Raw genomic sequence first — 12,445 nt, 5'->3', positions numbered from 1 at the left:
GAGCCCAACCAACAACCGATCAAATGCCAAACAAGGTGGGGGTGAAGATCGAAGGCGTTAAAATTATGAATTAAAGTTGGGAATTCACATTTGGCATCCATAGAGAATATACTTGACAGAAACTTGGATAGAGAGTTGTATATAGGTGAAATTGTGCTTGAATTTATTGATATAAATAACAGTAGTTGCCCATAATTGAACGAAACATTTTGCAGATCAAACACCATTTGATTTGATTTATGCCTCAAGCAATGTTAAGAGAACGTTTCTCTCTTTTTGTATATAAAAAGAATGTTTCTATTATTCTTCCCATCTTTATATAATGACTTCATCACAGGAATGTCGGTTTAATAATAGAGGAAGAACATGTGACTGCCATTCTCTTTCTTCTACTCTTTTTTCAGTGCCATTGTTGTTAATTTCCTATTCAATATTAATCATATGATTAATTTAACAAATTTTATTCTTAATAATCAGTCATGAACCGTGGGAAGACATATTCAATGTCAACAGGATCACGGTGGGGTCCACGCTTAGTTGGAGACCGAAAGCAGCACTACGAATGACTGTGAGTTGGGCGTGGCCCCACGGCGCTGCAAAGTTCATAGCCATCCAGCCGTCCATCCTTTTTTTTCTTTTTTCTTTTTTTGGGAAAAGGATATTGGGCGGCACGTGGGTCCGCAGAGTCGGTGGAAGAATGTGGGGTCCGCTTTTCAAATCTCTCATTTCACCTGGAGGATCAGCTGATCATTCCGAGCTAACGATAACGATGGGTGTAACTTTCTTCGATAACTCTGTCATTTCCAATGGGATTTTGCCAAGTCAGCACGCATCGTGGATTATTTGAACAGTTAACCTTCCAAGTATATATTGTCTCTTCGTCCAAAAAAAAGAAGGTATATATTGTCTCAAGACTTAAGATGGAAACATATATGTTTTCAATTAGATCTCTCTAACCCTCCTCTTCACAAATGACTTAGTACCAATATTTAGAGGGTTTATATTGTGTAACCATTTGTTAACGGTACCATATTGGCATTTTTTACAGTGCAATTTCACATAATGAGTGGTACTTTTATCAAAAAATTGAGCTTCTCTCTAATCACATTTGGCGAGGTGAGAGTAGGCTAGTGATTAGTCCGATGACCTCTCTCCTATGTGTAGAGAAATTTGCCTAATTCTTTCGGCTCACGTTTTATTTTCATTATCAATAAATCAAAATATCGTGTTTAATAAAAAGAAAGAACAATTTTTTTCTTCTTATATTTATATGACAAAGAAATACACAATGAGTATTTTGAATTATCGATAACAACAATTTATTAAAACAAAAAACTAGAATTGGGAGGGAAGATTATTAACCAACCCTTAAAAAGAAGAAGAGATATTATACAATCTTAGTACTTTTTTAAATTAATAATAATGATTAGCAAAAGCACAAAAGCAAAATGCATCAAGTAGTTTGTTTTTTATTTTACAAGATGCATGTTTTTTTTAGTTAGAAGAGATAAATTACAATATGCATATATAATACAAGTTATAGTTTAAAATGTTATATTTTAAATTATTTTAGATTAATCTAGTTTATAAGAATGCGATTCAAACTAGAGTGTAAAGGGTTGGGGTGACTGCCTTGACCAAACCTTACCCAATTTGTAGAAAACTTCCTCATAAGAAAGTAGTGTTTGTAAAAATTATCAAAGTGGGTTGGAAAAAAATGGAGAGGAGGAAATTTGTAAAAAGTAACAACAATTTTTACCTATTAAAAGAAAATGATATAAGCACAAGAATGACCAAAAAGTAATTGGAGGAACAAAAAAGACAGTCACGCCCACTTTTTAAGAACAACAAAAGAAAATCAATCTCTCCTTTGAGATCGGTCTCTCTCTCTTTCTTTCTCTGCTCCTAACCGATCTCTCTCTCTGTCTCACGCATTTCGAAGCCCCATCATCACAAGCTCTTCGAAGCCAATCTCGCCCGAAAATGGGTACCTTCTCATTCCTCTGATCAATCTGATTTGTATAACCCTAATGATAAATATAACGAGACGTTTATTTATTAATTTTTGGAATTTTCCGTTAACATTAATTTGTTGCGTTACGCTCCTGATCGCCATGAATTTCAGGCCTTTATTAATTGCGATGCCGAGAGTGGTAATGGGTTTTTAGCATTATCTGCATGGGTTTCGTTTATTTTTATTTTTGGGTAACTGTTTATGTAATTTGATTTTGATTGACTCTGATGTGATTGATTTGCCCCAGTTTGATGTAAATTTTGGGGCTTCGAACTGTTTGATTAAGCTCCTCGCTTTCAATTCGGAGTCTGGTGATTTGTAGGAGGAAACAATAGATTGTAACAACCTTTCTTGTATTTGTTTGGTTAGTGAGTAAGTATAAGAAAAGAAAACAAATGTTATCTTTATTGTTCCTTGAGTCTTAGCTTGAGACGCCGGAAATGTAAATCGGTTGTCTCCTGGGGGTAATAGAATTTTTTTTGTCTTGGTTGAGGTGAGATATGAAAACCCGAAACACAAATTTAATTTGTTTAGCCTTTCCTTCAGCATTTTCATAACGAGTTAAGATTAATTTGCTTGACACTTGTAGATCAGTCTCAAAATTTTACCTTTCTGAATTTAAGAACTGAAAAAGATTATGTTGTTGTTGTGATACATACAAAAAGCATGCAGATACTTATATGATCGGTTGCTTTTTTTAGTTAATGAGGAAATGTTAGTTATTTTTTATATATTGTATAATCTTAGTCTTTATGGATTTTGGCTTTGTACCAATGCTTTGTATGATAACAAACACAGTGTGTTAATCACTAGATGAATTTTTTGATCAGTATCTCTAGAACATTTTGTATCTTTGGAATCCAAGGCTTTTGTTTCCTATCTAACACATGAGCATATTCTCATCCAGCGAACAGTGAGGAGGGCTGCTCTACTCAGCTTATTGATGGGGATGGTACATTCAATGCCACTGGAATTGACCGTTTAATCAAGGAGGTTAAATTGGGCGAATGTGGACTTTCCTATGCCATTGTCTCCATTATGGGTCCACAAAGTAGTGGTATGCATTCTTATCTCCTCAAGCATATCAGTCTTTATTTACCACGTGTGACTTTGGTTGAGGGTTTAGAAATGATGAAATGTGTTTCATATTGTACATTAGAATGCTACATGTTTGAATCGTAATTTAATGGAGAAGAGTTTATAATGTTCTTTGGTAATTAAAGGCATGGATATCGTATACTTTTTCTTGGGAATATGTTTTCTGCTCACATAATATGTGAATGTTTCACTTAATTTCAATTGTTTTTTCAATAATGATCTGACCAGGAAAGAGCACACTGTTAAACAATCTATTTGCGACCAATTTTAGAGAGATGGACGCTTTTCGAGGAAGGCAAGTTGTCATAATGCTCAATATGAAATTAGTTATTTTTCTCTTTTAGCGATCAATGATATGATGGGCATATGTTTTTTTTTTCCAGGTCTCAAACAACAAAAGGTATTTGGTTGGCAAAATGTGCCGGTATTGAGCCTTGTACTCTTGTCATGGATTTAGAGGGTACAGATGGAAGAGAACGAGGAGAGGTGCTTTCAACAACCAGCTTTTAGTTTCATCAAATTTTGGTCATGCTTGTATTTTATTGTCTTTCCGAGTTATCTGTTCATATTTCTTAGTAAAACTATATTTGTGCATGCATTGCATGTATGGTTTTCTATGGGGTAATCTTGATTTCCGATTCTCGCTGCCTCTCTGTTCTTGTAGTTTAAAGATAGTAGGCACATACTCTAGTAATTAAGCGTAAACATTGTCATTATTAACTTGACAAAGAAATAAAATGAGAAAAGAGAAAAGAATCATTGTCTTCAAATCGGGATTGTTGAAATTTTTTTTTTTTCTTGCAATGTTGCAATGTTTTCAATCTAGAGCGATGTGCTACAATCCCTTGCCGCTATCATTCATTCATTCATTTGTGGAATTAGTATAATGTGACTTCCTGACAAGTTAGTTGAGTAATGGGTTTCCACTAAAATGATTCTGAAAATCTTATGTATTAAGAACGCTATAAGAGGTTTAGTCCTTATTCACATTTTACAAGAATGCATGATTCTATCAAGATTCTTTTGAAGGTTGCAGTTTTTTAAAATGGAACTTGGTTAAATAATATCATCCATTTGGACTTGAGCTATGTAACTGTAAAATCCGATCTTAGGGTTTAAACAGGTGTATAGAAGAAATGATACAATTGCTTTTTGTTTATTATTTGCCTTTTTGTTTATAGGATGATACAGCATTTGAGAAGCAGAGTGCCCTCTTTGCTCTTGCTGTTTCAGATATTGTGCTCATAAACATGTGAGGTTTTCTTCCCCAATTATATATATTTTTTTAAATTTAAAGTATATTGATATTGTATTACTTATTGTCTACTTATTTTGTATTAATTTTTGTTTAGGTTTTGTATTTATCAGTCTTTGTTGGTAACTCTCTTAAGAATTTTTTATCTAGGTGGTGTCATGATATTGGCCGTGAGCAAGCTGCAAATAAGCCTCTCCTAAAGACTGTTTTCCAAGTATTTTTCTATCTAGCTTTCTTTTTTAAAAAGTTAGTATGAATTTCATAAGACCGATGCCTTGAACTTATGCTTGAATTTGATAACAGGTGATGATGCGATTGTTTAGTCCACGTAAAACAACTCTGATGTTTGTAATCCGTGATAAGACAAGGGTTTGTACTTTCCTTCTAGTGTTCCTATGTCATAGCTTGAAATGGAAACAATTTTGGTTGCATTTATTATTCATTTTTGAGTATGTTACATTGTTTTGTTTTTTTGGTATGAGGTTGTTCCAGTATGGGTTGAGTTTTTTTATAGTACATTTATCCCTTTTTTGTTTGTAGACGCCATTGGAGAATTTAGAACCAGTGCTTAGAGAAGACATTCAGAAGGTAAGTGATTTGGTGCTTTATTTGCTGTTTTTTTTACTTCAATTGATGTTGCTTTTCAACACCCTCTCCTTCTGCAGATATGGGACTCTGTTCCTAAGCCTGAATCCCACAAGGAAACTCCATTAAGTGAATTTTTCAATGTAAGATGTCAACGTTTTTATTATCTTTTTGACAGATAAATCTTAGACATGTACTCGTTTTTGTGGGATAACCTATTTATGAATTATGTTGGTTGACAATGAGTTTTGATGACTGCATGGCTAGGTTGAGGTTGTTGCTCTTTCAAGTTATGAAGAAAAGGAAGAACAATTTAAAGAGCAGGTATATATGCTTTTCCCCTTTCATTTGTTGTTGAATTCCATTTTCCTTAAAGAAACGGATTATCTCATTTCTATTTTTATTTTAAAATGCACATGTATTCTGTGCAGTATTTGCCTTTTATCTAAATTTTGGTTTTTAGTTTGGAATCCAAAGAAACTTTAGCTTTTAGCTAGAGGAAGCTATCTAACATTTTTGCTTCTTTTTTTGGTAATTAATGTCTGTAAATTAAGGTTGCTAGCTTGAGGCAGAGATTCTTTCATTCTATTGCACCCGGCGGTCTTGCTGGTGACCGACGGGGAGTAGTTCCTGCTTCAGGGTTTTCTTTCAGCGCACAACAGATATGGAAAGTCATCAAAGAAAACAAAGATCTTGATCTTCCGGCTCACAAGGTAAAACTGTGAATATATATTCACTTATGCGATTCATCTATTATGTGCATATTGTTTTGAATGAGCTATCTTTTATTCATCCATTTTAGGTCATGGTGGCTACCGTACGTTGTGAAGAGATTGCCAATGAGAAGTATGCTGATTTTTCAGGAAATGAGGTACCTGTTTTTCATATAGTGTCTTAAAATCTTTTTGATGTTGTAACTTCGGTGGCCCTTGAACTCCTAAATTATCACAGGAGTGGAGTCAGTTGGAAGAGGCTGTTCAATCTGGTCCTATCTCTGGCTTCGGGAAGAAGCTCAGTTCAATCCTTGATACTTGTCTATCAGAGTAAGTATCTTCATCTGATTTATCAATGCCAAAGCTATAAGATATGATTTGATCTAATGAGAGAGAAGTTCTGTAACTGACTCGTGAAGATTCTCCTAATTGAGTGGCATGCACTTTAGGTGAAGACATCTAAAATTCACTATGATGGTATTAGGTCTTATATTTCCAACTTGCCTCTAGGTTCTGGATTAGTGTATTTATGATGTGCAAGACTCTTACGTCAGCCTAATTTCAAGTCAACTGGAAGATCTAAGTTTACTAGTTGCTTTTTGGTATCCATGAATAGTTTAGCATTGTTTCTTTTCAATAATGTTTTTGGAATGGTGGCTGATCAAGTGTCGTCCATGTTATTTTCTTAATTTTTTTGGGTATGTATCCACAAGGTTGAGTCCTGGACAAAGATGGAAGAATACGCAAATGGAGTAACAGAACTGAGAAACAATCTCAGTGAAAGAAGAGGAGAGAAAAGAGAAACAAAGTGGTCATAGTTTCCAGCTTTCTGTTATGTAGTCAATACAACACAATCTTATATGTCAGTTTATGTTTAGAATTTTGGTTGACTTCTTATCTTTTTAGAAAAGTGCACATAATGTTGCCTTCACTTCCTACTGAGCAACTTTAAGGTTTAAGGTGTCTGCTGTCTCTAAGTAGCAAGTATACCTTTTGACTTGTATGGCTGAATAATTATTTGTTTTAGTTGATTAATTTGTTTACTTTTGCTATTTTAGGTATGATGCAGAGGCTACATATTTTGATGAAGGTGTCAGAACTGGGAAGCGCAAGCAGCTTGAAGAAAAATTGCTGCAAGTAAGTAATCTTGATATTATTCTTGTGACAGCTATGTTCCCACTCCCCTTCTTTCCTTGTGCCATAGATGAGTGAAATATAGCAGTTGAATTGAGACTTTGTGGTGCTGCATTTTCAGTATTTTTTGCCTAAGAAACTGGAGATAAAATTTTGTTTCTGGTTCCTCCTTGAATACGCAATGCATGTCAAATTGATTGGGGGACATTCACTGTTTACAGGAGGCCTTTTGAGGCCTTCCCAGTGCATCAAATTTAAACTAATTTTGCATAGAATTAACCTATTTTTTTATAGAATGAGTTTCGAATTTCATCAATTTGATTTATATGTTTTTCTTCTGTTATTGATTCTTTTCACTGTATTGTTAGCTTGTCCAACCTGCGTTCCAAGCTTTGCTGGGACATATAAGATCAGGTTCTCTGGATAAGTTCAAGGAAGCATTTGATAAGGCCTTGAATGGAGGGGAGGCATTTTCAGTGGCTGCTTGCAATTGCTTTGAGTCATTTATGGCTCTATTTGATGAAGGATGTGCAGGTATGTTATATCTTATCTTTAGCCTAAATTGAAAACTCAAGTATAAAATACAAAAAATGAATTACAATATAAGAGAATCCTTTAAATATATGAAGCTAATAATACAAAAATCACAAGACAATTTAGTGTCGGTTAATGTACACTCCTTAAAACAACTCTCAAAAGTTGAGTGAAATTTTGATTCTTGCATGAGTTAATGTGTGGTGAGACTTGGAAATAACAGGTCACTGATTTGGACTTTTGCTTGCATTTGAAAGTACAATGTGATATTAACACAATACTTTTGCAGACGCTGTTATCACACAAGCAAACTGGGACACATCTAAAGTAAGGGATAAACTTAAACGCGATATGGAAGCTCATATTGCTTCAGTTCGTGCTTCCAAGCTAGCTGAACTTACTGCACTTTATGAGGTATAATATATATTTTATTCGTTGCCTCTTGTGAAATGATTGGGGTGACTGGTAATTTTAAACTCGAGCAAGAATTCGACTGGAAGAAGAAACTAAAAGGGAAGTGGGATGAAGCGGAAACTAAACTAGTTTGATATGCTAATTTTTAAGTTGACAGGTTTGTAGTGGCATCTCAAGTTTGGCGAACTTTTTCTCAATGGGTTTCAGTCCGTATACGTATATTGTTGACTAAATTGTATCAGGAACATGGCTGATATTGTAACTATTTTTGTAGGCGCAATTGAAGGAGGCCTTATCAGGACCAGTGGAAGCCCTTCTAGATGGAGCTAATAGTGAAACCTGGCCTGCAATAAGAAAACTTTTCCGGCATGAGACAGAATCAGCCGTCTCTGGGCTCTCTAGTGCACTTTCGGGTTTTGATATGGATAAACAATCCAAGGGCAAATTACTTTCAAGTCTGGAGGCATATGCAAGAGGTGTGGTAGAAGCTAAAACAAAGGAAGAGGCTGGAAGGGTTTTGATCCGTATGAAGGACAGGTAGGAATACTTGCACTGGTTAAATTGTTTCAGATTTTATCTTATGCAATTGAGATTTATTTTTCATGGGTTTGCAACCTTATTTAGTCATGTTTCTGATGATTTAAATTGCCTGCAGGTTTACAACATTATTTAGCCATGATTCTGATTCAATGCCACGTGTTTGGACTGGGAAGGAAGATATTAGAGCAATCACCAAAACTGCTCGTTCTTCAGTATGGCATGATTTATATTATATCATCTATTAGAACTAGTTTGAATTTTCCCTGAAGCTTTGTTAACTATGTTGCTATTCTTTCAGTCCTTAAAGTTGCTCTCTGTTATGGCCGCAATCCGTTTGGATGATGGTGATGCTGATAATATTGAGAATACTTTATCCCTTGCCTTGGTGGATTCCACAAATGTTGCTGCTAAAGATAGGAGTATCACAACAGCTGATCCACTGGCTTCAAGCACTTGGCAAGAGGTGCCTTTTCTTTTGTTTATTTCTTGCTTGTAAAATTTTAATTTGCAAGTATTGTTACAATAGGTGTTTCAACCTTTAAAAGCTGTTATTTTCCGGTTTTCTAGCTTCAAAGCTATAGATTTTGTCCATAAGGCCATGCTGACCTGTGTTTTTCTGGGAAATCGCAGATACACACACACACACACACACACACACACACACACACAATTGAGTAGGTTTATTTGATAGAGAAGACTGTATGTATAGTCCAATCTGAACATGGTTTGGAAGTTAGGTTATATATAAGCTAGGCCGTGAACTGTCTGTATCACTCCCTCCCTCTCTTGCCGAACTAGTAGTTTTTTCATGTGGGGTCGACCTTTGCATCTACTCTGGTGTACGATTTGGGGTGCCAATGTCAAAATTTAACCTTTTTCTTGATTCTCCACCGGTGTGCTAATTATTATGCCAAATGTGGTGCAGTAAATTGCTTACCATAATTTGGCATTGGTGGCATCTTCAATATTAAAATGTCGAACATGTAGTAATGTCCCACCATATGAAACAATCATAGCATGGGCAGGACAATAAAAGATCAAGATTAAGTAATGACATTTGGCATAGGTGGAGCTCATGTTCCAAAATGTCATATATAACTTTATTTTTGGGGGGCTTATCAAAATATAGCATTGGAACTCTTATATAATTAATGGCTCGGGGTCAGCTGACAGCCTTAGTCGGCTCTGCCAATGCTTTCTCTCATGTGCTTAGTGTGGTACCACTGGTAGCCCTTAGTTTGCATGTAAGCAGCAAGTAGCTTTTGTGATTTTTTTTTTTTTTTTTTTCAACTCATGTGCAGGTTTCCTCCTCAAAAACATTGATCACACCTGTCCAATGCAAATCTTTGTGGAGGCAGTTCAAGGCAGAGACTGAGTACAGTGTTTCTCAGGCTATTTCTGCACAGGTATGATATATCACCTGTTAATGCGTGAACATATATATATATATTTCCTTTTTTCTGTATACTATGATATTTAGAAAATAAATGGAAACCCTAAACTGTAACCTTTTTTTCTTCTTCCTATAATGTGTTATTTATGGTTAAAATCTCTTTCTGGTAGGGTTTAGATTTGTAGCACCATTATGACTATATTGGTCCGAGCATTGCTAGATTTTGTTTATTTTGGATTACAAGGGTCAACATTTTTTCTTATTGTTTATAGAAAATGGTTCTAAGGGGTTAAAGAGGTGGAAAGACACATCAATAAAGATGGCCTCTTAACTCATGCTTTGTAATTGAGTTGGTGCATGCAATGTTGCTTTTGCCCTGCATAAATGATTACTGTTAATTGGCATAGATTCAAAGTTTTAGTATATCATGGTTGAGATGAATACATTGTTGCACATATATGAATATCCTTATCAATCGCTCCAGTGGTTAGCTTTTCTCAAAATTTTGATAGTTAAATCCATTGCACATGTTGTTCTACTTTTCAGGAAGCTAACAAGCGTAATAACAACTGGTTACCACCTCCTTGGGCAATTGTTGCCTTGATTGTCCTGGGATTCAATGAATTTATGACACTTTTAAGGTACATACTTTCCCTATACTGAGGATAGATGATGATGATGGTGTTCTACCATTATATTTTATGCATTACCACTATTCTCACACATTCTCAAACCTTCATGGCAGAAATCCTTTATATCTGGGTGTCATCTTTGTTGGCTTTTTACTCATTAAAGCCCTATGGGTGCAGCTAGATGTCGCGGGTGAATTCCGGAATGGTGCTGTGAGTATCAAATTTTGTTTTAATTGTTGATTGCTTTCCTTCCCTCGCCCCTTCCCAATCTATTTGGTTTCATGCAAATTGGCCTTAAAACTGACCGCACTTTCAAATAAAAGTGGAATTGCTTAATTGAAAGGAAATTATAGTTTGAGTATGAGCATGTCATTTTCTTATGAAAACTGCGGATGCCAGTTTTGATAAATAACTGAAGTTTGGGAATGAAAATCAGTTATGGCAAAGAGCAGTTTCCTAGCAAACATATTAGTATATTATATCATCTGTCATACTACTGTGCAGACTTGTTTTAGGTGAAAATTTTCCACTATCATGCAAATTTAGTTCTTGAAAGCTCTTCTTTTCAGAAAATAATGTTTACTGTTCTTCTCTACCACTTACTCAGCTAACAAATATGGAATCTAAGTAAGATTAGCTGCTGGCCCTTATTTGAGTAAATGATTTGAGAAAGAACTTTGGTCATAAAATACGAATAACCACAATATGTAATTGTAAAAAGGTTTTTTAGAAGTGGGCTTTTAACTGTGTGCTACAATGTCTACAGCTTCCCGGGCTTATTTCTTTGTCCAGCAAACTTGTTCCAACTATCATGAACATGATTAAAAGACTAGCAGACGAAGGGGCAAATGCTGCAGCTAATGATCCTCATCGGAACCCTCCACTAGCATCAAAAAACTTTACGAATGAAGGGAATGCTAGCAGTGAAATGTCATCCAGTGCCTCATCTGGACTGACAGAATCTGACTACTCCAGCCCCTCAAAACAAGACTAGTTAAACTAAGCTCTCTTGATCAAGGACCATTTTTTCTGTTTGAAGATGCTGGTGTTCTGCGCACTTATTGTAATAGTGTTACTCGCATAACATCTTCGTATATTAGGTCTGTGAGCTTGTACGTCACTGTTGCAGGCACGTAATGGTAATATTTTTGTAGGCATCATTTTTGAGCAAGTGCCAACATACAAGGGGCTGTTTGTTGTTGTGAGGAAGCCCCCATTAAGTAGTAATTATTTTTTGGGTCTAGGTGTTTTTGTCTTTTCGTTTGTTGGACAAGCTACAAAAGGCTCCATTCAGTGCTCGATATTGATATTGAAGGTAGTTGATTATGATGAAGATTTGCATCAGTTTTGTATTGCTACAATTGTAACCTTGTTTGGTTGTATTTTATTGAAAATTTTCAGAGGCCAATTCTTATTTGATATGGTTTCCGAGGGGACATGTTCATTTCCCAAATAGACGGAGTGGGACTATCGTTGTCTTTATCCGTCAGCTGCCTTGAATATCAACAATGAATTTTGTTGTAAGAATGATTCATGAATAAATACGCGGTTCTACCCTGCCACCAACGCAAGTCAAAATCTCCCTATGTTCTAAATCCACAATGCAAGCCGCTTCAGAAATCCAAAAAAAACATCTTCCCTAACACAGAGCTACTATACCCACCACCATGTGTCGTTGTATATTTTGTTTTTGGTTTGTAGATGTGTTCTTAGTTGGCAAGATTTTAGTGGTGCGGGTGCTGACATGTTGCTCCTGCTTCTTGCTGTGTCGGCTCTTCCCCTTCACATACTCCCACAGAAAGGATGATAGAGAAAAGTATCCTACAACAACGACCAACGCAGCGCAAGGCAACGCGAGTCAAAAGCCGAAACCCATTGTTTGTCTAGTATTAGCGAATTTTCTTGGGTCTAGTATTAGCGAATTGTAACCTTGTTTGGTTGTATTTTACTGAAAATTTTCAGAGGCCAATTCTTATTTGATATGGTTTCCGCGGGGACATATTCATTTCTCAAATAGACGGAGTGGGCCGATCATTGTCTTTATCCATCAGCTGCCTTAAATATCAACAAGTCGAAACGAAGCTATGTTAAAAATTGATTCAAGGAGGCCAAACTCCTTTTTTTGGATTTTTT

At 35.7% G+C, this 12,445-nt stretch overlaps 1 protein-coding gene across 1 annotated transcript; it reads left to right on the top strand.

Annotated features, from left to right (window-relative positions):
• Positions 1-1,800: 1,800 nt before the first annotated feature.
• On the top strand, positions 1,801-11,720 carry LOC117621200 (protein ROOT HAIR DEFECTIVE 3). Its single transcript, XM_034351543.1, has 23 exons — positions 1,801-1,987; positions 2,922-3,071; positions 3,341-3,407; positions 3,496-3,598; positions 4,294-4,364; positions 4,518-4,581; positions 4,671-4,736; positions 4,908-4,955; positions 5,033-5,095; positions 5,220-5,276; positions 5,507-5,665; positions 5,755-5,823; positions 5,904-5,995; positions 6,724-6,802; positions 7,168-7,333; positions 7,623-7,747; positions 8,022-8,284; positions 8,403-8,499; positions 8,586-8,750; positions 9,589-9,693; positions 10,227-10,321; positions 10,426-10,522; positions 11,079-11,720. The coding sequence occupies exons 1-23, from the start codon at positions 1,984-1,986 to the stop codon at positions 11,304-11,306; spliced, it is 2,433 nt and encodes an 810-aa protein (XP_034207434.1). The 5' UTR covers positions 1,801-1,983; the 3' UTR covers positions 11,307-11,720.
• Positions 11,721-12,445: the final 725 nt, after the last annotated feature.

Source organism: Prunus dulcis, chromosome 3, assembly GCF_902201215.1.
Source record: "Prunus dulcis chromosome 3, ALMONDv2, whole genome shotgun sequence".
Lineage (NCBI taxonomy): Eukaryota > Viridiplantae > Streptophyta > Magnoliopsida > Rosales > Rosaceae > Prunus > Prunus dulcis.
The sequence above is the reverse complement of the archived record's forward strand: the minus strand, read 5'-3'. Positions and strand labels throughout refer to the sequence as shown.

Excerpts from the sequence above, each read along its gene's own strand:
- LOC117621200 (XM_034351543.1), top strand. Across the intron at positions 4,365-4,517 it reads GATATTGTGCTCATAAACAT|GTGGTGTCATGATATTGGCC; the intron begins GTGAGGTTTTCT and ends TTTTTTATCTAG. Across the intron at positions 4,956-5,032 it reads TTAGAGAAGACATTCAGAAG|ATATGGGACTCTGTTCCTAA; the intron begins GTAAGTGATTTG and ends CTCCTTCTGCAG.